Source organism: Patella vulgata, chromosome 2 (assembly GCF_932274485.2).
Source record: "Patella vulgata chromosome 2, xgPatVulg1.2, whole genome shotgun sequence".
Classification (NCBI taxonomy): Eukaryota; Metazoa; Mollusca; class Gastropoda; family Patellidae; genus Patella; species Patella vulgata.
In genome coordinates, this window is record NC_065880.2 from 30441449 (window position 1) to 30466135 (window position 24687).

Genomic DNA, 24687 nt, shown 5'->3' on the forward strand with positions numbered 1-24687 from the left:
ACCCCCGATGGTTTAATTATTGCTTATGGGCGTGTCATGTATATAACATTTGAAGTCAAAATAAACACCTGCAATGGGCAGATTTAGCTCTTTCATACTGTATCTTCAAATATGGGCTTAACAGTACATTCTATAATTTGCCATCGTGAATGCCCCTTTCATGTCCTTGGGCAGTTGGCCAATTAATACTTCCGTTATTGTTGTAATTTAAGTAATTTGTCTTTCACGGAACAACGGTTACAATAAATACAGTCAACAGGTTCATTAACTTTAATATATCAACAGTAATAAAAAAGGTACAATTTCATAACATAAATTATTTTTCTCCAGTATAATAATTAAATATTATCATTTTTTTAAAAATTGTTGTCGACTTTTTATCTCTATCTGTAATGTCCTAATCTGCATCGGATTGAGGGTAATAGTTAGTGAATCGCTTAGTGTTAATCTTTGGTATTTTAGGTAGGAATCTGGAATAAAAAGACGACTTTAACATGTATTTCTTATCCTAAAATATAATCAAGTTTCCATTAATAACAGACAATGGTCTGGCAGTGGGGAAGGTGTGACAAGGAGTAGGTTTTCTCCGGATTCTTCTGTTTTCTCCCGCTACTGAAGCGAATTATTGAAATACAATTGTACTATATGATATTGTCAAAATGACTAGTTTGAATTGAGTGGACGTTAATCCCCATGTCTGTCTGGCATGGAAGCTTATACCGCACTGATTCTACCTCTGGATTCCATGAAAACAGTTGCACGACGCTATCCTCTTTACACGATTCTTTCCTAGAAGGAAATTGTCATGCATGTGAAAATGTTCGAAATTATTTATAAGATAATGCAGCCCTAAACGCCCAACAACAAATATCGACAGATAATAAACAGAACAAAATACATTTGCAATAAATGTCCTAATGTGTCTGTAAGAACCAAGCTAATAAAAGCAATCATATTATGTGCCATGCGGTGTGCTATGAGGGAAATTTCGGATCTTCCAAAGGATCTTTTACAAGCACGCCAACCTGTACACGGATAGGTAGGGGCCCCAGTATACTGCCTTTCCCGGTGACCTATAATACGATTGTGATTATCAAATCCAAAACACAAGAACTAGTATCACTACCCCGTCTCGTATACGACTGTATTTTAAATGATTGTATGAAGTCTGCATCCCTCGATTCCAACTCGGTAGAAACACCGTCTCACTATTACGACCATTAAATATCAGCCCCACAACGGGTCTTAATAGAGGGATTTCACTGTACTATAGATCTTGATCATTTCATTTTACCTTGATCATCGGTTGGTTCTGTATCAACGTCATCAGCTGACATCCATTTTAATCTTTGTAGTTGACTTAGTGGAAGATTGGCACCTAAAGTAAGTTCTGTTGCTGATGTTATTTCAAATGTTGTAAATAAATCCTGAAAACAATAAACAAAAGCAGTTTACACTCACAATTATAACTAGGCGTGAAGATTATACTGAATGTTTAATTCGAGGCGTTTCTCAAATCTCTGCGGCTCTAAAACATTCAAGAGTCTTTTTTACTGTTTTTTGTACCACATTGAATATATTTGAAATGAATTAAATGGGGTTTAACATCCCATTTTTCTGCAACGACTGAGCTAATGAAGGCGGGCATACACAATACAGTGTGCTATGGGGAATATTTGCCGGGAGAGCGGCGCTACGGCCTATTCTTATTTCAAATTCAAACAGTTCGTCTGATGATTTTCGTCCCATCCGAAAGTGCATATATTTGAATAATAACTATATAATTATATAGATAAGCATTCGTCGTATTATTATGAATTAGCCATCATCTAGAACACATTTGATGCTAACTCCATTTTCCTACTCGGATTAGTTAGTTAATTGATTCAAGATGTGCCATCCCAGCAGAAAAATTAAAAGGCGTAAAGCTTTAACTCAATTTGATCCAGAGTCGTCGACATTACCAACAGCAATTATTAGTCCATTCCAATCTATAGTGATGTTGTTAACTTACCATGAAAATATAAAATATGTGTTGCTGCTATCAAATATTTAAAATACAGTCAACAATTTTACAAAACCAGTACACACCCGTTAACGAGGTTAAACGTCATTCATTGTGACTGCCATTTAATTTGGACTGCATTTTCGACGATCAAACCCGATTAGAAATTACAATAGAAGTGTTGATCTATTTTAGGTTCCAAAGAATACACATTTAGCTCATTTGGCAAGATAATAAACAACTGTTCCAAACCAGCGTGTGTGGTTAAACCAATAAAACAATAATCTACCTGAAGAGATACATTGACTGGTTTAGAGAGTGTAGCATCTTCATCTGTTTCATACATATGTTCTAATCTGAGCAAATATGGCTGACTCTGTGATGGCACTGGACCGGTTCCAGCGAACTGTTCCAATGTCAACAAATGGACATTTGGTGGTAAGGCTTGTTTTACTCCGGACCACTGAAAATAGTTTACCCAAACGTTTACATTTACGAAGGCTTAACATTAGAACTAGCATTTCGGATTCTAGAAAGACACATAATTATGAGCTCTATCTCTAATATTAGAAAACGACAAAACAAAAATTCGTGATATATCATGTTAAATAGGCGGCTTTAAACGTTCAAACGTAAGTCGGAATGAAACAGCAATTGTGGTCATGGAACATTTTTATTTCAACAATGTTTATGAGTTTAAAATCTACTGAACATTCAAGTCAAACATGAATAATCCTGCATAGAACTACGCCCTGTACCCCTTTGAATTAGAAATCTACATGTAAGCGAGCTATCAATTATCGCAAGCTTGTATCCAAAGATTACAAAAAAGAAAGTGTAATTCTGATTAATTTCTTCCATATTTAATACTTCAGGATGAATCAAATTTCGGATATAGATACCAATGTATTACATTTCTAAAGTAGGTCTATTATAGTATAGCAGCGTTGTGGAACTCCTGTGATAATCTCAGGAACACAAATAATATAAATCTCTAAAAAAAATTCATACCATTGTTCTAAAGTTTTTACTCCAGTCACTATAATTAGTTTTTACTGTAGTAAAAGACATCTGCGGTGCCATAAATAGTTCTTCGGCCTTTTCTCTATGCAAAGCTGCAGATGCTTCTATGGTGTCCAAATATACATAATGGCTACCTGGAAGAAACAAAACCCAGAGACGAACCTTATTAGTGTACCTGACACCCAGGGCGGCATTTGTAGTGCGAGTGTTCAGATAGGCGAATTCTCGTCTAGTATGTCCCGGGTTCGAATCCCGAAACGTATATCTAGTCGTTCAGGAAGGACAAGAAGTCGAGGTACAGCCGTGTACACATTAGCGTCCGGCACATCATTGACACTAAGTTCTAAATCTCAAAAGAGTTGACATAAAATGCCATTTCTCTGTCGCCTGTCCTTCATAAATGTTCTAATGTGAATAAAAAGATAACCCATCAAAGCTGTACGAAATTTACGGGGCGATTGTTTTCATAGGGTTCCACCGTATGCCAGCAATATTCCATTGAAAACTTGGCCATGTTTCAAGCAGAGCTCGTTAACATATGTTGCTGAAAGATACCAGTTACCTGCTCAGCGTATTTATGCTAGATTCATCCAATATCACCATTTAGTGCATTTCGTAGAAAACAGGGAAGGGCGGGGGGAGGGGGAAGGGTCGTATTTTTTTAACTCCCCCTTTCATCCATCATAGATTTGTAACAGTTTTGCAACTTAGCAAATTATCACTTAAACCACACCCAAAATTCCTGGGATAACATAACCTTGAGTTGGATGCATTAACATATATACCAAATGAGAACTGTTTGTATCGGTTTACATAACATATTTTAGGCATTTTGTGAAAATCCTGTGGTTAAAACACACTGACTAAAATCACTTATTCTTAGTTGTCAACCTTGTGGACTGCAATACCACACAAAAGCCCCCCAAACTTTCAATAAATGTAATATTGATTTAAAGATTAGACAATAAGTCTCAAGTAAATGTTTGATATTTACCTCTAACTACAAGCCCCTTTCCATCTGAACCAGTTTCATTTAGCGCTTCTCCTAAACTAACAGTATTTAATAATCTTCGGTGTACCTGTGTTATAAAATAACAGACTAACTCAAAAATATAACAGAAATAAGAAACAGAGGTCCATCATACATATCTGAAGCGCAAACATTTCGTATCCTGTATTAGGGCCAGGAAGGTTCAATCAGTAAGTTGCTGACTCGCTAATATCGCGGTTCCGGGTTATATCCCGGTGTTGGTTTAGTAAGATCTTCGAGATTGTCGGCGTTGCTTCTCTCTCTTTGTCAGTGGTTCAGGACGGCAGGTCTGAAAAGGAACATTGTCTAATCATTCGCATGGGACGAAAGACGGAAATCCTGTGTACAAATTGGCGTACAGGTAAAATAACCGTAGGCAATTGGAATTCGAATTTTACGCTATTTCTGTTTTTATTAGCGCGGTTGGCACAGAAAGGTGTGACGTTTAACTTCCATTTCATTTAATTGTATTCGAAAATAGAATATCTTAAGCTCACGATAGCTTTGGGCTGCATAAGTTTCTATAATGCGAAGCTATTTACTGCATGGTGGAAATAACAATAATAGCAATTCTCGCATTCACATAATATCTGTTGTGTGCCAAATAAAGTCACATTCAAATACATACCATAATCTCTATTTCACCATCTTGAATGCTTGCACCCCCCTGAGATCTATCATTTAATATAGTCAGTTGTACATTGGCTGTTTGGTCCTGTTAAATATATAAATCACCCTATAGAGTTAGTTGTATTTTTCTGTTTATATATTTAACATGTATTATAAATCATTTAATTATTATATGTGTCATTTAGGCAACAAGAATCCCTTGTTAACAGGCAGGTAAAAAAATATCGAAGAAAGTAGGATATCGATAGAGTTCCTCCTCTCGTGACCCCCATATTTAAGCCAAATTTGAATAATTAAAATCCGGCATATGGGCAATAAATCTGCTACGGTAGTGTTCGTCCGCGCATCACCCCAATGCTTCAGATCAAATTTGAAAAAATCACTTAAACACTGTAGGATCACTTGTGTCCACAAGGTTTATTTCAGCAGGGGGTTGATAACCCTGGAATGTAAAATCGCGGAGCACTGCAACTGGATAGGGTTCATTCTCTCATGACCACAATGCTTATATGAAAATAATCCGATAAAAACTGTAGCCTCCTTCACATTCACAAGGTTTTCGACAAAGTGAAGGGGGGGGGGAGGGTGTAACTCCAGTGAGTAAGTTGCACTACACAGAAGGACTGGCTTCTATTCTGTTGATGGCCGTGAAAGATCCTTGGGATATCCCAGTGTGTTTCCTGGGGAGAAACTTTCCGGATTAGACTAAATATCAAGGTATTGTGTACATATCGAAGTACACCTAAAATAAGCCTTAGTAATTGCAATTCGACGACGAATAACCCCCGATTAATGCAGAAAAATAGGATGATAAACCCCATTTAATTTGATTTAATATTTTTTACCTGTATAAAGATCCTACTGTTTATAGGATAATAATTGCCAGCTATTGGTTCAGACAAATTTAACGCCCAGGTATCTCGATGATTTCGTCTAGAAAACAACAAACATGGCAGAGTAAAATAGTACAATAATAATAACCAAAATCGTTATCTATGTGAATGTTACAAAAAATAAAGGGACGTAACTGATGATTTTCCAATTGATAATATCAATTACGACATTTGTCTTTGATATTTATACATTAGTGGGTTATGCTTACCTTCTCTCTAATATTTCTCGACCATTAGCATCAGTATAATAAAAACCTTGGTTCTTAAGATCTGTTGTAAATTTACTGATTACTTCTTTACCCAATTTATCACTAGATAGAAAGATTACAAAAACACATTAGGCCCAAAAATTGAAAGAGCGAGAGGGAGAGGACTGGGGTTTAACGTCCACTCGACCCTTACTAAGTCATTTTGGGACTAACATATGGTTCAATTTTATTTCAACAATTTCCTTGCGGGTTGGGGTCTTTAGCAGTGGGAGGAAACCGGAGGATCCGGAGAAAACCCACGATGTTGGACATGCGACCCTACTCCTTGTCACGTACAATCGGCGAATCGAAACCACTGTTTCACAATTGAAATTATTCAGGAACATGTCACTTAACAACTTCCATACATGAAATCGATTAAAACATCCTTATCAGATTATGACCCACAGATGGTCGACCCTGGCACTTGTCTGACACGGCCAACTGCCACGTAGAAGTCATTAGTTACTACCCCTGGTCTGAGTTATGATGCAATATAGCCAGTTGCATAATCTCCTTGATCATCATTTGTCTAGAAATGGGGTTTTAAGCAGGAATTCAAGGAGATTATTAAAAATGCGAGAGCGTCTCAGTTAAGACCGGTAAGGAGCCAGGTAAGTTATTTGGGAGTTGACACACAAGGGTGTCAAGTCAAGCTATGCCAGTATAAAAGTATTATATGAAGTTAAACTAGTGTTGCCATCCAGAACGGATGCAAAGAACCTAAAAGTGTAACCTTATGATACCGCGCTCGTGCTAACCATACGGCCATCTAACACCCCCCCCCCATAAAATTGAAATATAAGTTATTAGAGTTCTTGGTTAATAAATGACCCACACAATTGTTGTGTGCGATGTTCTTTTATTAATATTTGAATAAATTGGAGGCATGATTTTCAGGTGTTCCCGGATAACACAATTTTAAATTGGCGTGGTCTTACTATACACGTTAGTTCATATGAAATGATTATTTTGCTAAGAATAAAGAACCCGATGCAGATTACCAAGCGAAGTCATAGCCAAATTGGAAGAGGTCCTGATCCAGTTTCCCTGTTTTTTTATAGTACCACCTTAAGCTGGTAAAATGTTTTCTGTGCAGACGATATGTGTAACACCATATCTAAGTACACTATGAACAACAGGAACAAGCAACATGCCAACATTTTTATAAATGTAGAGGGCCCACTGATTAATTGGGTCCAGAGCCCACAGATAGGTGAATCTTGCCTAGATTGTAAATCAAATAGCGCACTAAAGGAGACTTACTCTATCGGTATGGGTCCAACGGTCCACTGGAACTCAGCAAATCTGGCATTTTCATATAGAATAATTGTTTGAGTAGCCCAGGGACTAAAGGTCTGGTGCAGTTCCTGAACCAATTCTCCCTATTAAAAAGACCTTTCAATTATTACTTCAATTATTTTATATATTTTAAACATTATATCATTGGTTGATTACATATAGAATTAACCAATCTCAGATAACTAGAATCTGAGGGTTGGCGGTAAGCTGGAACATACTAAAACGCCCCTTCCCCTATGTTTCGACTATCTATTTAAAAAAAAAAACATACAAAAACTTGAGACTTTTACATGATGGAATGGAGTGTATTCATTGGAAGAAAAATTCCTAAAACGGGCCAATCTTGTAGCCCTTTTTATTCTATTTTAATATATGAAATAATTGTTTTATATCCTACAGATATGATTGCATGCATACATAGTGCACAATGTAAAGTATGCATATACCAAAATCACTGAAAACGGCTTGGAGGTTGGCTATTCTACATCCAGGCTCTGAATTCCCCAGTAACTGTGTCGCCCATCACGGACACCTCTTGGTTAGTGAGCCAGTGTATACTCACATTAACCAAATCTACATTACAAAATTTAAGCGTACCAGTAGCGCTCCAGAGAATGGAACGGTTAATTTTTCATAGAGTAAACACTATCCGGTCTCAGGATGGTTCCAGGTACGGATTTTTGCGCATGCTTTTGTATTAAATTTGACCCTTTGACACCTTTCCCCTGTTAACTTGCAATACTACCAAAGCTGTATATTATGTCTTAACAATGTGACTATTTGCTTTCGTCCCATTTCGTATTGGTGAGACTGCTGACTCATTGAAGATAAGCATCAAATCATTTTTTCATGATTTTTAACTGTGTTGTAAAGAGTTCCACATTTAGTGTGCCTGCCAACGGTGCAATGTCTTGAACACCAAGTTGATTATGGCCACGAGTAAACGCAGCTATAGCTACCGTGGCTTCAAAATTGAAATAGATGGCGATGTAAATGTTATAAAAATATTACCGGTTCAGTATAATATGTTTTAGTAGTCAGAGAAGGGGTAGAGCAGTTATAACTCTGTGTACCATTAGGGCGGAATATATATGAGTTAGAGGGTTGAAGCTCGTCTTTTGAATCATTTCCATCAAAACCGTAATAGTATCGAAACTCTTGAGTCATGTTAACAGAAATATTCTTCCGCTTGTTCTTTATATTTTTAAGTCTTCCGGTCTGAATATCAAATGTCAGAGAAATAAACTGAAATAAGAAAAATATATTTTAGTAATACGCTAGCGTGCTGTGAAATGAAATAAGGTTTAACGTCCTACTTTTCTGCGCCATCCGGGCTAACGAAGACGGGGATGCGCCATACTGTGTGCACTGAAAGAAATTATGCCCTGACATAATGACGTATATATATATATATATATATTAACTAAGACCGCGCGCATGTCCAATCTAGATAACATACCAGCATTAATATCCGGTTCAGACAGAAGGCGGGAATATGATAAAGAGTAACAGTAAGAAGCCTGCAGATTCTCATTCATTTGATACGCATATGTTTGCTTATTTATCATGATCACTTGGTGCTGTCCTGTTGTGTGTAGTAATAGAGATAACGGTAGAATGGTCATGGAATGAGAGCTAGGCGCCCTTTCAACAACAGTATTGGTAGGCCTAGCTAGGACTTTGATAGCCGATTTATAAAAGTTTGAATTCGAACATCACAGCCTTATGCTAAGTCCGCATGTGTCTTCATTAGAATAGCTGTCGAAATTTGCAATGATATTAATATTTCATTGATAAAAAAAATAAGATGAACCATCTATGGTGTAATAAATAATAAGGTCTGCTGCTATAACAGACAATCGGCATCGCGTCTGTGGAAACGTTATGACTTTAGACTAAATAAAAAATAATATCACTTCTGGGTAGTTAACATCAACTTGCAAATGTATATTTATTTTTTTTCTATTTTATTTCATATTACTAAGCCAATGTTCTAGCTACGGAACTTAAAAGCACTTGGTAAATAGGCCTATTTTGATCAAAATAAAATTCTTTAACTTCAACGTATATAAGGCCTATTGAAATATGGCAAAAAATCCATTTACATTTAAAATAAATTATCTAAACAGTTTGGATCTAGACAAATTTCACCATAAGCTAGATTTATCTAAGATAAAAATTAATGTCACTTCTGACCTAGTTAAAATCGACTTGCATATATCGGTATATATTTTTTTAAATTTCACATTGCTAAGCCCAAAGCCGTGTGTGTGGGTGCGAGAGAAAAATTGGATTTAACATCCACTCGTCAAAAGCTAGCTTAATTCCGGATTAAAATATTCAATAATTCGCATGCGCGTAAATGTCTTAAGGGGGAGCCGGAGAAAACCAACGAAGTTGGGCAGTCGACCCACTCCTTGTCACGTACAAGCTTTGGATCGGAATCCCGTCACCTGACCCATGCTAGACATTATGATATATATCGGCGGTCCTCCATGTATTTGTTTCGTTGTGGTCTAAATAAATTGAATGCTGTTAGCCAATAAAGCAAACAAGTTATTATTTATGTTGAAACACATTTTCTAACTACAATATACAGATGAATGTATAATTAATAATTATTACCAGATTCTCTAGAACGAAGTCGTCACCGTCCCCTAATTTTGAAAGGTGTTTTATTTTGGTAGCATGGTTTTGTTTTGTTTTTTCATCTGTATAAAAATAAATCACATATTATTAATGACCCATGACTAGAGTCTATACACTTCCAATTCCTTGTAGTAATCCATTGGAAAGTCAGCTTTGTTCAAATGTTTTCAAACTTGCTGTTGGATGTCCTATCACATGACTTTATGAGCCGCATATCAATTATGTACAGAGTTATTGTTCTTGATATCGATACCTTGTATTTATTTTTTGAAATGTTATAATCGGGCATGTGTGCAATCCTTGTAACATTTTTCGCTTTTCGCTGCGTCAGATTGTGGTTTTTATTGTGAACTATTCAAATTTCAAAATAAACTGCCAAAGAGTTATTTTCTTTATAATCAAAGTCCACTTGGATTCTATGGAAATTCTTTTGAAAGCTTCAAAACAGTAACAAAAAAACTGCAGAGAATTTCTATTGTTTTCGTCAATTCAAGTCACCTCACACAATACAAATAAAAACTTCTAAATAGAGAATTACCTGCTCCCATTTGAATAAAGTAAGTTGTAAAACCTAAAGGTTGTAATGTTGTAGGAAAGATCAACTCATTTGTCGCCAATGATCCATTCCTTTCTGGTATCCTCATTGTGTCAGGAGATATTGGCAATACCTGAAACATGTAAAACGGAATCGGCATCGTCTAGATTATAAATCATATAAACCGAATTTATTGACGCTTTTTAATTTTCAGCTCGTGCACTGTAAGATAAGAATAATCGGCTGAACTTGAAGAAGCTTTTAAAAGAGTAAAATATTTCAATCAAAATATTCCTATAAAATTCCTGCATTTTTTCTTTGTCTATTTTATGACAAGGAGTTAATTTGTTACGTCTTGGTTAACTCTATTTAATTGGGGAAAGCCTGCCCCACCATATGACGTCATACTAAAAACAAGCATCCCTCGACTAACAGAACATAATTTCTTGTCAAAAATCTTTAAGCAGTTAGTCTTTAATAGATTTCAAATAAATATTCTTGAACCGATAATTATTTACATGTATATTATATTTGAAGGATTACCATTTACGTATCCATGTTTCTTAACCTACCCGTCCAACCTCGTGGGTTTTCTCCGGGTCCCCCGGTTTCCCCCCACTGCTAAAGACCCCTACGCGCAAGCAAATTATTGAAATAAAATTAAAACCATATGTTAGTCCCGAAATGACCTAGTTTGTGTCGAATAGACGTAAAACCCCATTTCTCTCTCTCTCTCTCTCTCTCTCTCTCTCTCTCTCTCTTTCTTAACCTACCCGTGTTTCTTTACGTACCTGTGTTTCAATAGCTATGCCGTCTGGTCCAATAACATAATATAGTTTACCAACAACAGGTAGTTTAACATAATACTCGACTGGTCTAGCTATCGGGTTGTAAATGTGCAACTGAAACTAAACATACATTAAATCTTTTGAAATATATGTTGTTCGATTAGTCAATAAAGGTGGCCACATGTTTTAGCTACATAAAACACAACAATTGTACACCGTGGAACATAATTGGAGCATTGACGAGATTCTATAACATAATCAAGAACATGAGTAGCTCGTTGTAATTGTATTCGTCGCAATGAAAATGACACATATATATTTAATGTAGATAGACCCATAGAAGGACGGACGGCGTGGGACGACGATGATATACGATTACATTTTAACGTGGGCGTATAACAAATCTAACTGTTGACAGTATATAGATATACCTGTACGCATCTTCAACGTCGAAATATTACCCTTTGCTGCTGAAAAGAACTTTCAAAGAAATCAGATTTGTAATACACTGTTTTAATTTACATATTTACTACAGTTTGTCTATTTAATATACTGACAATCAATCATCACCAAAAACAAAATTATAAAAACCTCAACTGTTTATTACTAAAGTACTTGGATATACTTTAACAAAGGGGTATTACACAATTGTACTGTTGCTGCTAGTTATTAATTATTCTGCTGGTTAATGAAGATCAGTATAAGCTATGCAGTGTGCTATGTGGGGGGGGGTATTACTCTGACAGCGGCTCTACGGCCTACTCTTTTTTTCGAATGTCAACTGTCAAGGGTCCTGTTACGCGCACACCAGTGTACACACAGGACCTAGGTTATACAGCCACCCCCACCCTCTGTCCTACACAGCTGACTACGGAAAACCACCCGGGATCTCCAGACTAGTGACCCAGCCACTGCCGCTCCCGTATTAGTATACTTTTCTTCAAGGCTGTCAAAGAAGATTACTTAAGCTTACCATTTTATTATTCTCTGTAACAGAACAAGAACTAATGTTTAACAGAGTACAGAATTGGTGACCCGGTGGTTTCTGGCTCCCTAGTGGCATTAGTTTACCATAAGCATCATTGATAACTTTCTGAAATTCAAAATTTAATACAGATCCTGGTAAAATTTGCGAAATAATCAGAGATTTAAGATGCGCAGAATTAGCATAAATATGTTTCAGATACATCTAAAAAAAATCGCATTATTTCATCTCGGGTTTATAGGGGTAGCATGTCCAATTAATCAATTAGTCTGTGTATTTCACAGGAAGAGACTGATAACTTGGGGTTAACGTCCAGCCATTTAATACAAACTAGCTATATAAGTGCAGGAGGACCGCGTCACACATAAACAATTACATAGGACAAAACCTACGGACAAGACATTATGTCCACTACTACACATACACATCAACCAATATCAGAACAAATGAAGGGACCCGGGGACAAGTTGTGATGGTCCACTGCGCTGTACAATGGAACTATTTAATCAGGGGAACTATTTTAAATAAACAATTCAGAAACCATATATAACCGTATATCGCGCTTCATGATGTCCAGTATAGTCATACTGCGTCCAGTGTTTGCATGGATAATCGAAGATTTCTTAAACACATAGTAATAACTGACCTGGCATTCGTTGACACCATTCGCTAATCTTGTAGCATAATCATAGGCCACTGGTTGTTTCTCTGTTCCTCTGGTAATAAGAAATACAAGCAAATGACAGGCGATAGAGAGAGAGAAATGGGGTTTAACGTGCACTCGACACAAACTAGGTCATTTCGGGACTAACACATGATTCAATTTTATTTCAAGTCATCTTCTTTTCCTCTCATTTTTATCTGAAAGTATGACATTTCTAGAGACGTGGAAAATTGATATCGTTGCACATGAATGAAATTGGTTAATTGGTACCGAATGTCAACCATTATCAGGGCCGTTGATATCTGGGCATTTCATGTTGATACACTGTTCTATCGCGTATCGTGAAGTATCTTGAAAGATATATTTCTCCGGTAATTTGAACATTTGTTTTCAAATACTAAGGAAATGTGTCTTTAAAATGACATACCCTCCTTTATTTACACGAGAAATAAAAGTGTCTGGGCATTAAAACTGTTATACCCGTAATCATAAAACGAAACTAGTTGAAGGCAATAACACAAGGGATACATCCATCCAATCTCACATTTTAATTTTGTCTTAATCAAAGTTATGACCTATGAAGAACATTACATATATTTAGTGGTTATTACTCCGAGTTTACCATAAAGTTATTATACATCCGCCAGAAAATTATGACACAAGGAAATTAAGATTTAAACTTACGATACTGCGTCATGATGTTGAGCAACACCCATAGCTTCCTCTGAAAAAAGAATATCGAGGACGTTAAATTTTGATTTAAATTTGTTCTATTAGTATCACTTAGAGAGATGTTAATAGATCCGGTCTCTTTTTGGCTTTACAGCAAGGAAAATTATCAAATATTCAGCGATCTACTGTAAATTACGTTACTCTTTCACAACATTACATTAACACTTAAAACTTAAAACACTATACCCAAAGCAATTCAGACTATAGGTAACTTATAGTATATTTAAGCATGCCCCCAAAAAGCAATGTCGTTTCCTGAAGATTCTCTTATCAACAATAGCCCACTGTTATGACGTCAAAATTGAATAATGAAAGATCTGGCCCCAAGTTCATAAAGCAAGTTAAGAATTTACTCAAAATTGTTCGCCTTATTTTAACTAAAATATAGTCCATAATAAAACTCGCGTTCTTTTAATAAAGATATAAATGTTCTTATACGTACTTAAAATATTTATATTATAAGTACTATTATCTGTATCTTCTAACATGGCCAGTGCATCCATTTGTTTTGTAACCTGAAATATAATGAAGTGAAATGGAATGGGGTTTAACGTCCTACCTTTCTGCACCGAATGGGCTAACGAAGGCACTAGGGTCTACTATTATTCCGAATTCCAACTCCCAAGGTTTTTTAAGTGCACGCCAGTGAGTACATTTATTTCTGATTGCAACTGCCAAGAGTTCTTTCACGTGTACGCCAATGTCTACGTGGGACCTAAGGGTTTCTACCCACCCGAACGACTAGACATCTGTCCTTGTCAGGCTCTTCTGGGCCACTGACAAATGGAAACCGCGCAGGGAAATACACCGGAAGCGAACCCGACAAATACTGATTAGCAAGAAAGAACTTTACTTACTGAGCCACCGCTCTCTCTCTCTCTCTCTCTCTCTCTCTCTCTCTCTCTCTCTCCTTTATATGTAAGATAAGTAAGTAAGATTTAGATAAATAGCTCTTGCTATCATAGTCTACAGATGGATTTTCTTTAAAAAAAAATGAATCAATCAAATTACTTTTGCCGAGCCAAGTTATGGATGTTGTTAGAAGTTTGGACAAGATGCAGCCTAAATAGTCTTGATAGTAAACAAAGTCTCGATTACCCATTTGAACGTTAAATTATTAAATGGCACAGATGTTCTAATTCATTTAATATATATCCAATCCGATTGCCTTGAGAGTTGATTATGGGGTTGTCATGTAAATAAATGACTAAATAATAATTCATATATATAACAATGGATAGAACTGCAATGGGTAGATTTAGCCTTTACATAATGCATCTTTAATGGGCTTCGTTTATCAATAGAAGACAAATCAAGCGTTCTTCCCTTGATTATTGATATCTTAGAAATTAAATTCCGTTTTATATTTTCACGAGTGTATTGCTCTTACCTGGAGAAAATTATTAGTTCTCCTGACGTAAAATTTTAATGTCGGTCGACTAGTAAGGAAGCCTGTCCATACACTGTGAGCATCATTAGAGTAAGGGAAGAAATCATCTTCCTTTGTTGTCCATTTTAAACCAGCTTTATTCAATTGATCCAAATAACATGATGGTGTGGAATATAACAGATTTATAGTACTACCATTAGCTTGCTATATATTAAAATATAAAATATCATCTTTTAAATATTGGTTTCTAAATTAAAACCGATATTAAAAAGACTGCATACATAATGTCTTTACAATAATGTCTTATGGAATATAAACATACACAAAAATATCAAAATCTTTTAATGGCATTTAGAAGATGGTTGCTTTCTTTAGGCCGTCATATCCTGTTAGAACCGGAAAATGTACCAAATGTTTATTCACCTACCAGAGCATTTGCGTATTTGATTAACTTATCCATGTTTTTGTACCATACATTGGCATTATCGTACTGAAAGTCTGAACCCATTGTCCATATAATATGTTTCGTTTGATAGTGATCTGCCTGAAATGGTAGAACATGAACAATTATATCAGGATTTGATGATGATGAGTGGTAAATAATTATAATACTAAAAACATAGCGATGATGAAGAAGGTGATGATGATGACTTCCACCTACCTGGTCACTAACTGCTTTAAACAAATCTGCTAATACTGTAGGCACGTTATAGTCATGGAGGCGTTCATCATCCTATTAAAAATTAAATTTAGTAAAAATTGTTATTAAAATAATACATTCACCAAATTTAACCTTGTAATAATGGACAGTCTTGGCAAAAGTTGGCAAACATAACAAACAATATTCCAATAGATTTCAACATTGTAAATTTATGAAAACATTTTAATGTCACAATAATAATAAATGTAAGTATTTTAATACAATTATATTTAAATTTATTACCATACCATAATTGGGCCACTATCACAATGATCAAAGTCCCAGCAAAATCCAGCAGGTGGGCCATATTGATTAAACAAAGCACCCGTAAAAAGCTCGGATGTTTGTCCTAAAATGAGAAGAACAATATCAGCCCAAATCGTCATAGAATTTTCAGACTGTATTTCAAAAAATTCCATGAAGGTATGTTCTCAATAGATTACATAATTTAATATTAAGGAAAAGGCGAATATTGGACGGTTGAATGAATGATAAATTCTGAAAGTTCTCAATAGTTGATGGTAAATATTATTACTAAGATCTAAAATAAAACTCACCCAGATTTTTAGGACTCCCTTTCCATATCATTTCCATTGTCTTTTTGTTTAGTCGGTTTGCTTTATCTTGATAATCGAGTCGTCCAAAGAAAAGACCATCGAATCCCATCTGTAAAAATCGGTGTTTAATTACAAAACCCACGAAATGATCAGACTTCAAAAACATATATCGTCTTTTATGTTATTTTATTGGTTCATTAAAGATACATTATGGGAGATAAGATAAAGAGATGGCAGTTCTCGCTATAATAGTTAAAAACTAGATAGTGTAAAGGTAATTTGCTGAAAATTTCAGTCAAATTGATCCACTATGAGCCGAGAACGAAGGTGGGTGAAATTTTCGCATAGTCTCGGTCATCATTACTAAAATCATTAATATAAACAGAATAGTTTCGATAGTCCACTGTTTTGATTTAATTATCAATGGCCGTTAAGCGGCATATAGGAATCTAATCCAGCCAACATCGAAGGCAAGCCTTGGCATCGAGAGTTTATTATGGTCTGGATAAGTTAATTAATGTCTAATTGATAATTTAGATAACATTTCAGGTCTAAAGAAGGACTTGTAATAAGCAGATTTTGCTCTTGCATAATGCATGTTTAACCAGAGGTGTTTGCCGAGAAGGCCCCTCGTTGGCATGCATGCAAAAGAACTATTTTCAGTTGAAATTAGCGAAGTGTTGTTCGGAAACTCAGCTGTTCTTGAAAAATCCCATCATATTTCACTGCATTGCCACGTATTCATGGTTAAGCCCTATTTCAGTACACATCATATTATTAAATAGACTTGAGGTTGTAAAATATGGTCTACATCTTTTTTACCTGGGCAAATAATGAGGCCTGTTCTCTTGAGTGACCAAAGGGGTCGATTTGCCAGGCTACCCTAGGACGACCACAGTCCTGGAAGTTTTGACGCAGAAAGTCAAAACCAAGAGTATGCTGATCAATGATCGCATTGTAATGAGTGGTCGCTTCATCGTCCATTGACCATCCTCCTAAAATAAACTCTAAACGCCCTGAAATTGAAATAGAGATGTGAAGTTCGCAATAATGGTACATATCGCCATGCCCCCCCCCCCCCAGTTCACAATTATATACTCTTCAAAAAATGTAGGGGATATTGAAATGCAAATACCTATGCACGTTGTGATATGATAAATAGTCATGGCCACTTGAATGCTTTGAGAGTATGCACGTGCGACACGCAATAGCGCCATACAAGTGGGAGGGTTCATTGTCAAATTTGACACTTCAAGGAAGGGTTAATGAACACTGCCGCGTGCTGGTTTATCCTATCCATGTTTGCTTTCCTATCGGTTCTTGCATAAGATTTACCTTTTAGCGTATCTTTGCTTTAGTGTGTTACGTTTAATTTGAAATGAGACGTCTTCAACATGATGAACGTCTACGTGATGTTGGCATGCTTAAAATGGGTTCTACACAGCGAGCAGTAGCCAACATGCTTAAAGGACAATATTGGTGCCAGTCATCATCAGATATGTGATAGAGCTGGTTAAACACATTCCAAATATAATTCTAACACAGAGATCATTGCTACGATAGCGGAGTAATACAGGTTTCCCGAATCGGAAGTGACGAACGCCAAAGGAAAACACGAGTCATCTCTCTATATAACTGACTAATGTGACGAGTTATAACAGATACACGGCCGAATTTCTGCTCACTAATAATTCCTTCGAAGACCAAAAGTTGTTATATGGGACTGTAAGAGGATACCTGACAGTTCAATAAAGTAATTGTATGTCATTAGATAAGAGAACACGAGAAAAATAGAAACAGTCCGTACATTTACGGGTGTTTATATTCATTCAATACCTTATAAAAACATGGTAATGCACGGACTTTTTCTGTTTTTCTTTCGTGTTATCTTATCTAGTGGTAGTCAATTCTTTTTATGAATTGTCAGATATCCTCTCACAGTCTCACACAACAGATTTACTCTGAATTTGATCGATAGGCGTGCTCGCGTTTGGAGGCGTGTAAATAAGCGTCATGCTAACTTTAACGCCAAACAGATTCGGGCGTGGGTCTGTTATGATGTGGGGAGGAATCACCATGACAGGCAGAACGGACTTGCATATTGTACAATAAAGGGTTACGGGTGTGTACTACCGTGACAACATCCTGGCACCGATAGTTCTGCCCTTTGCTCAATGTGCAGGTCGACGTTTCATCTTTCAAGATGATAATGCCAGTGCCCACCGCGCTCGTGTCTTGACTGACTACCTCCAGCGTCACCATATTGTCCATGTGCCGTGGCCAGCCATGAGTCCTGACCTTTCCCCTATAAAGCATGTCTGGGACATGATCGGGAGACTTGTTCGTCGGCGTCAATGTTAACCGACAACACTGCAAGAATTGGCCGTGGCACTGCAAGAGGAGTGGGTCAAATTGCCTCAAATCGTGATTGGACGGTTGATTAGGAGCGTGCCACAACGAATTCCTGAATGTCTGGGGATTGGTGGAGCAATTACTCATTATTAAGACAAAAATCAAAAACGTCCATTTTCACTTTTGACAGTGTATCTCTTTGCGAGTGAAATGGGGCCGTCAGATAAGCCGCCCATATGAACTATTTATGTTCCTGTGTAGGCAATTGGCCAGTTATTAACATACACTGGTTACCTCTAATAAAAACAGCAGTGCATTTCCGCCGTTTTGTATTGTTTCTGAATACCGTATCCCCTACTTTTTTTTGAAGAGTTATATATTAGATAGAGTACTTAATCCATGCACGTATAAACATATACGTTGGAGATTTGACATGATTCCCGATCCATTCACTTGATTTGATATTTGTTGATTATTTCTGGCATTGTCTACGCAGTTTATCTTGTTCGCAGGTTTGTTTTGGAGTCCTCCTGCACTTACTATTAAGTAACTAGCTAAGAATATAGAGAAGTGTTATTATTACTGTGACAAAACAATAACATGTTACTACTAGCCACACTGGAACTGGGGCTTTAAGCTAGGTGTCTATAACCTATTCGCCGGTTTTGAGCGTGGACCCATATACAGCCAGCCAACGACTGGTTCAGAAACCAATCACTTCGATATCACTTTGCATGGAAACCGACATAACCAAAATAACATAATAAGCTGTATTTATACCTTCTGCTACTAGTCCCTTGACAACGTGTCTCATACTGTCCGTCTGTTCTCGCCACCATCTTGAGAAAAATGCTATTTCTACATAAATAAATCTTTTAGATGGATCACTGACTAGCTGTGGAATAACGGAATCTAGGATATATTGTACTCCCGCCAATGCGATATCATTATGATCTGAAAAATTTGGACATGTAATATTTTAGTAGGGACTACTTTGGTTTTGTGGGCGATAGAGAGAAATTGGGTTTAAAGTCCACTCGACACAAACTAGGTTATTTCGAGACTAACATCTGGTTCAATTTTATTCAATAATTCGCTTGCGCGTAGGGGTTTTTAGCAGTGGGAGGAAACCGGAGGACCCGAAGAAAACCCACAAGGTTGGACAGGCGACCCTACTCCTTGTTACGTACAACCGGGGAATCGGAACAACGCCACGCCATTTGACTCAATGACAGACCTTTTGATAACAGCGCGCACGCGCTAACCATTCCCCACCACCCCTCCCTTTGTTAGTGTATTGTTAATGAAAAAGCTAACTAAAACATAGAGGCCCGTTGGAATATTAAACATTTCTTGTTATTGCTCTAATAGCTTTGATGTAAAATATTGGCCGAATCTGAGCATTGGTTTCGAATTTATAAAACAAACTGTTAACACAAAGGCAAACAACGTTATCATCAATACATAGTCCACCATTTACGTTTGAGAATGTTTAACTGATATCGAGATTTTAGCTGATATTAAATGATAATAAAGTGACAACGCAACAGAAATGATAAACTTGAAGGTCACACGTACAGTTGAAAATGTGGCAGTAATATAAAAGTTAAAGTTTACATCTTCACAAAATTTTATTTCCTTTGCTGATGTAGACACAAAGGTCGCGGCTGTATCCAAATGTTTCGTATTTAAACAATTTGAGGCAATTTGAGTAGTTCACATAGCGAACGAGCTTTTGTAGTACTGTAGTATATTTAAACACATGACTTTATATATGTCGTATTCCAAGACAACTAATAGTTAAAGTTAACGGATAATTAGTATTATTTTAAGAATAATAAATTTTAAAACCTCCATAATAATATTGATCTACTGTTTTTAACCAGCCAACGTCATCGTGTGTATGTGGTACCAGGTGCACATTTATCATCCCATCTTTAACCGGATTACAACTCTACAACAACAAATATCGATATAGATTACAATTATCATCCTATCTTTAACTGGATTACAACAAGGCATATTAATATAGATTACAATTATCATTCTATCTTTAATCGGATTACAACTCTACAATAACAAATATCGATATAGATTACATTAATCACCCCATCCTTTAGCGGATTACAACTGTACAAGAACACATATTGATATAGATTACATGTATCATCCCATATTTAACCGGATTACAAATCTATAACAACAAATATTGATTTAGATAATTTGATCACCCCATCTTTAACCGGATTACAACTGTCCAATAACAAATATTGATATACTTGTACATTTGCCCCCCCCCCCCTCCAACATCATTATCAGGGTTACAACTCTCGCAAATAAATATCGATAAAGATTACATTATCCCACCTTGAACTAGATTAAAACTAATACATTTTATATTTGCCACCCCATCCTTTTAAGGGATTCCAACTCTACACAATAAATGTTAACACATTTAACATCTCGTGTTTCACATGGTTACTAGCCAACCTTGATTAACTAGTCCAATGAATTTGAACAAACATTCGGTACAATGTGGGAAAATAGTTCCACTGTATGAACTAACCTATTCAGTATTATCCTATTTTAAAATAGCCAGTATAAAATCAGGTTGCGTATTGAACTAGATAATAAGTAATAACAACCTTTCGATACGATATCGTTGTAATAGTAGGAAATATGACAGAATTCACTATCTGAGATTATACCTGCATTCACTTGATTTGATATTTTTTTTAATATTTTCTTGCAATGTCTTGAACGAAGGTTTGTCTTATTGGTTCTGTTTGCGTGTAGTGCGATCCCCCTTCACTCACTATTATAATGTACCAGATACATGATATTACATCAACATTAAGACCAGATTTTGCAGGCAATAAATTATAATCTCCATTTCGCTATCGGAATGGAAGTTGTTTCGCGTTGCAAAAACGAAAATGTTTAATATGTATTGGCAACGATGATTCACCGTAGATTACACCAGGAAACTCGTTCGTCTCACATGTGATATCATCAAATGGAAGCTGTTTATTTTATATAGAAAGAAAGATGTGATGAAACGTGCATTATTCTACAATAATGAAATTTCTCGTTTTGTTTTACAACGGTAAATGGCCCAAACATTTTACACTGTGTTAACTACTTTCGTTTTAGAATTAAAACATAAACTTACCCCGTAACCACACTTCAGAGCACTGTGAAATAAGTCTGTCGGTGCGCCATGGACATTGTACAAAATCAGTGCTATTATGCAGAAATAATTATTCATAACTGATCAATTATTTGGGAAATCTTCGCATGTCATTTTATCAAAAGCTGACACTATAAATGAATATCTATCAGCGTAACAGTAGGCTGATTCAAAGGTGTCGACCTTGACCCTACAAAGATAATATTTATTATCCTTTGAAATACCTTTATACGAAACCCAGTGCGATACTTTTGTCTCATTGTACAATGTATATATTATGACAGCATTTGCGAGATGGTAGAACACGGACATGTCGATCTATTAACATGGCATATGCGCCGAGGAACATCCTAGAATAGGTTCCATTCGGCAATGGCTCTATCATGACACGGGGATGTCTTTCTTTTGACTGTGCGCTTCCATTGGTAACAGTTAGAAGTAATCTCAATAGCCAACGCCAACGGTACCGAAGCGAGATCCAGGACAGGACTGTATTGTTTCACTTTGCCAATCTTTACGGACGACGACGCTAGACTCCGCCGTGTGCGTTCCTTTGTTGATTTTAATTACTTGGGAAGCCAGAAACCGTGGCCTAATTTAGTATATCTCGGGCAGATATTAAAACCTAGCCTAGACATGATCATAGCATTGATGAAAATGCGATATCCCCCAAGCTGGGAGCGGACGTAAAACCCTACGCAAGAACGAACGATCTGTCTTTACTGGTTCAGTGTTATCATCGTATTTGTTTTATAAGTAGTTATTTGATTTTTCCTGTTACAAACCTATGATTTTTCAAAATAAAAGGTAGATAACATCAAAAATATTTATATTCAATTGTTTATCGTTCGGAGGTCCCGGATACACATGTATGGGAAGGAAAACTTGACAATTACACGACAATATATTGGCGTATGCCCCGCGTCTTTAGAAACGTGGGCCGTTAAATTTGTTCTGATGTTCGAATTCTATTAGGATTTTCTTTAGGTCATTTGTCGCTGTGATGGCCGAGATGTTAAGGCGTTGGACTCGAAATCCAATGGGTTCTACCCGCGCAGGTTTGAATCCTGCTCGCAGCGTCGAATATTTTAACACTTGGCAGGTAGGTTAACATAATGCATCACCTTGGGTGTTCAGATACCAAATGGATACAAACACACCCCAGAACACTATATTAACATGTCTATAACGTTTTATTAATCAGATGATCATTTTTAAAAATCGACGAATCAACAAATTTAACAGAAAAATTATAGATTATTATAACTTTTTGTTCGAATTCTATTAGGATTTTCTATTCTTCATTTGTCGTTGGGTGTCAGATACCAAATGGACACAAACACATCCCAGAACACTATATTAACATGTCTATAACATTTATTAATCAAATGATCATTTTTAAAGATCAGCCAATCAACAAATTTAACAGGAAAATTATAGATTATTATAACCTTTTACGGTTAGAGATACCAAATGGACACAAACACATCCCAGAACACTATATTAACATGTCTATAACATTTATTATAACCTTTTACTGAACCTTGGGTGTTCAGATACCAAATGGACACAAACACATCCCAGAACACTATATTAACATGTCTATAATATTTATTAATCAAATGATCATTTTTAAAGATCAGCCAATCAACAAATTTAACAGGAAAATTATAGATTATTATAACCTTTTACGGAACCTTGGGTGTTCAGATACCAAATGAATACAAACACATCCCAGAACACTATATTAACATGTTTATAGCGTTTTATTTATCAAATGATCATTTTTAAAGATCAGCCAAACAACAAATTAAACAGAAAAATTATAGATTATTATAATCCTTTTACGGATCTTTCTATCCCGTAAATTAAATAAGTTTTTGTTTAGGTGCGTATTTGCTGAAATTGAAATTCTTTAAACAAAAGGCTATGATTAGCTTACAAAGTAAGAAACAAGTAAACGAGAAATATTGAACAAATCATATTCAAAATATCTAAGTCTATGATCGCACACTTTCCGAATGAATTGACCAATCCTTGTGCAATCAAGGATTAATCAATTATTGGTTCAAAAGTCAAACCGTTCTTAACGTTTTATTAATCAAATTATCAATTTTAAAGATCAGCCAATCAACAAATTTAACAGAAAAATTATAAGATTTTTCTACCCTGTAAATTAAATAAGTTTTTGTTTAAATGCTTATTTGCTGAAATTGAGATTCTTTAAACAAAAGGCTATGATTAGCTTACAAAGTAAGAAATGTGTAAACGAGAAATATTGAACAAAAGGTATTCAAAATATCTACCAATGCCTATGATCGAACACTTTCCGAATGAATTGACCAATCCTTGTGCAATCAAGGATTAATTAATTATTGGTTCAAAAGTCAAACCGTTCTTAAACATAAAAATGGTTTGGTTTGTAACTTGAACGAAATAAACGCGTTATCATTTTATCAAGAAGGAAGGCATATAGCAATCAATCAATAATAATCATATGCAAATGGTTTCTGTTATAACGTCGATCATATGCAAATGGTTTCTGTTATAACGTCGATCATATACAAATGGCTTCGTTTGTAACATCAAAGAAATAAACGCGTCATCATTTAATCATTGGGGATCAAAGACGAATATCGCGGTGTGGTCAAAATATCAAAGAAGGAAGGCATTAGCAATCAATCAATCAATCATATGGCTTTGGTTAAAGTCGATCATGTACAAATGGCTTCGTTTGTAACATCAAAGAAATAAACGGGTCATCATTTAATCATTCGAGATCAAAGACGTAGATCGCCGTGAGTTCGAAATATCATTAGCAATCAATCAATAATGATCAAAGTAATGACCATCCTAGATGTTTACTCAGGGAAGAGCATCGGCTACCATTAAAGTAAAACCTTATCATTACTTTTGATTTGTGAGTAAATTCAGAAAACTAACTACACTATATATAACCAGTAGAGAAAGTACTGAGCATTAAACACTTCTGTTCTTTAATCGGTCTTAGTCTC

General features: G+C 35.9%; 1 protein-coding gene and 1 non-coding gene across 2 annotated transcripts; one reads left to right on the plus strand and one right to left on the minus strand.

Annotated features, from left to right (window-relative positions):
- Positions 1 to 255: 255 nt before the first annotated feature.
- LOC126811437 (lysosomal alpha-mannosidase) lies at positions 256 to 21853 on the minus strand. The gene is made up of 26 exons (XM_050537039.2): positions 21656 to 21853; positions 20335 to 20437; positions 19264 to 19437; positions 16954 to 17147; positions 16132 to 16240; positions 15823 to 15923; positions 15536 to 15607; positions 15302 to 15418; positions 14875 to 15078; positions 13927 to 13999; positions 13437 to 13476; positions 12735 to 12804; positions 12077 to 12196; positions 11107 to 11223; positions 10319 to 10448; positions 9757 to 9842; positions 8143 to 8376; positions 7096 to 7214; positions 5791 to 5892; positions 5534 to 5621; positions 4687 to 4773; positions 4023 to 4107; positions 3017 to 3162; positions 2295 to 2468; positions 1295 to 1427; positions 256 to 470 (listed from the first exon to the last, which is right to left on the minus strand). The coding sequence occupies exons 1-26, from the start codon at positions 21749 to 21751 to the stop codon at positions 349 to 351; spliced, it is 3096 nt and encodes a 1031-aa protein (XP_050392996.2). The 5' UTR covers positions 21752 to 21853; the 3' UTR covers positions 256 to 348.
- Positions 21854 to 22670: 817 nt separating this feature from the next.
- On the plus strand, positions 22671 to 22752 carry Trnas-cga (transfer RNA serine (anticodon CGA)). The gene has a single exon. It is a non-coding gene; the product is annotated as a tRNA-Ser (tRNA).
- Positions 22753 to 24687: the final 1935 nt, after the last annotated feature.

Bases quoted from the DNA above. Each gene is read 5' to 3' on its own strand.
- LOC126811437 (XM_050537039.2), bottom strand. From the start codon at position 21,751: ATGAATAATTATTTCTGCATAATAGCACTGATTTTGTACAATGTCCAT. The intron at 5,893-7,095 runs GTAAGTCTCCTT...CTTTCTATCTAG, and splicing joins GTTGGACCCATACCGATAGA to TGATAAATTGGGTAAAGAAG. The intron at 5,622-5,790 runs GTAAGCATAACC...GTTGTTTTCTAG, and splicing joins CGAGAAATATTAGAGAGAAG to ACGAAATCATCGAGATACCT.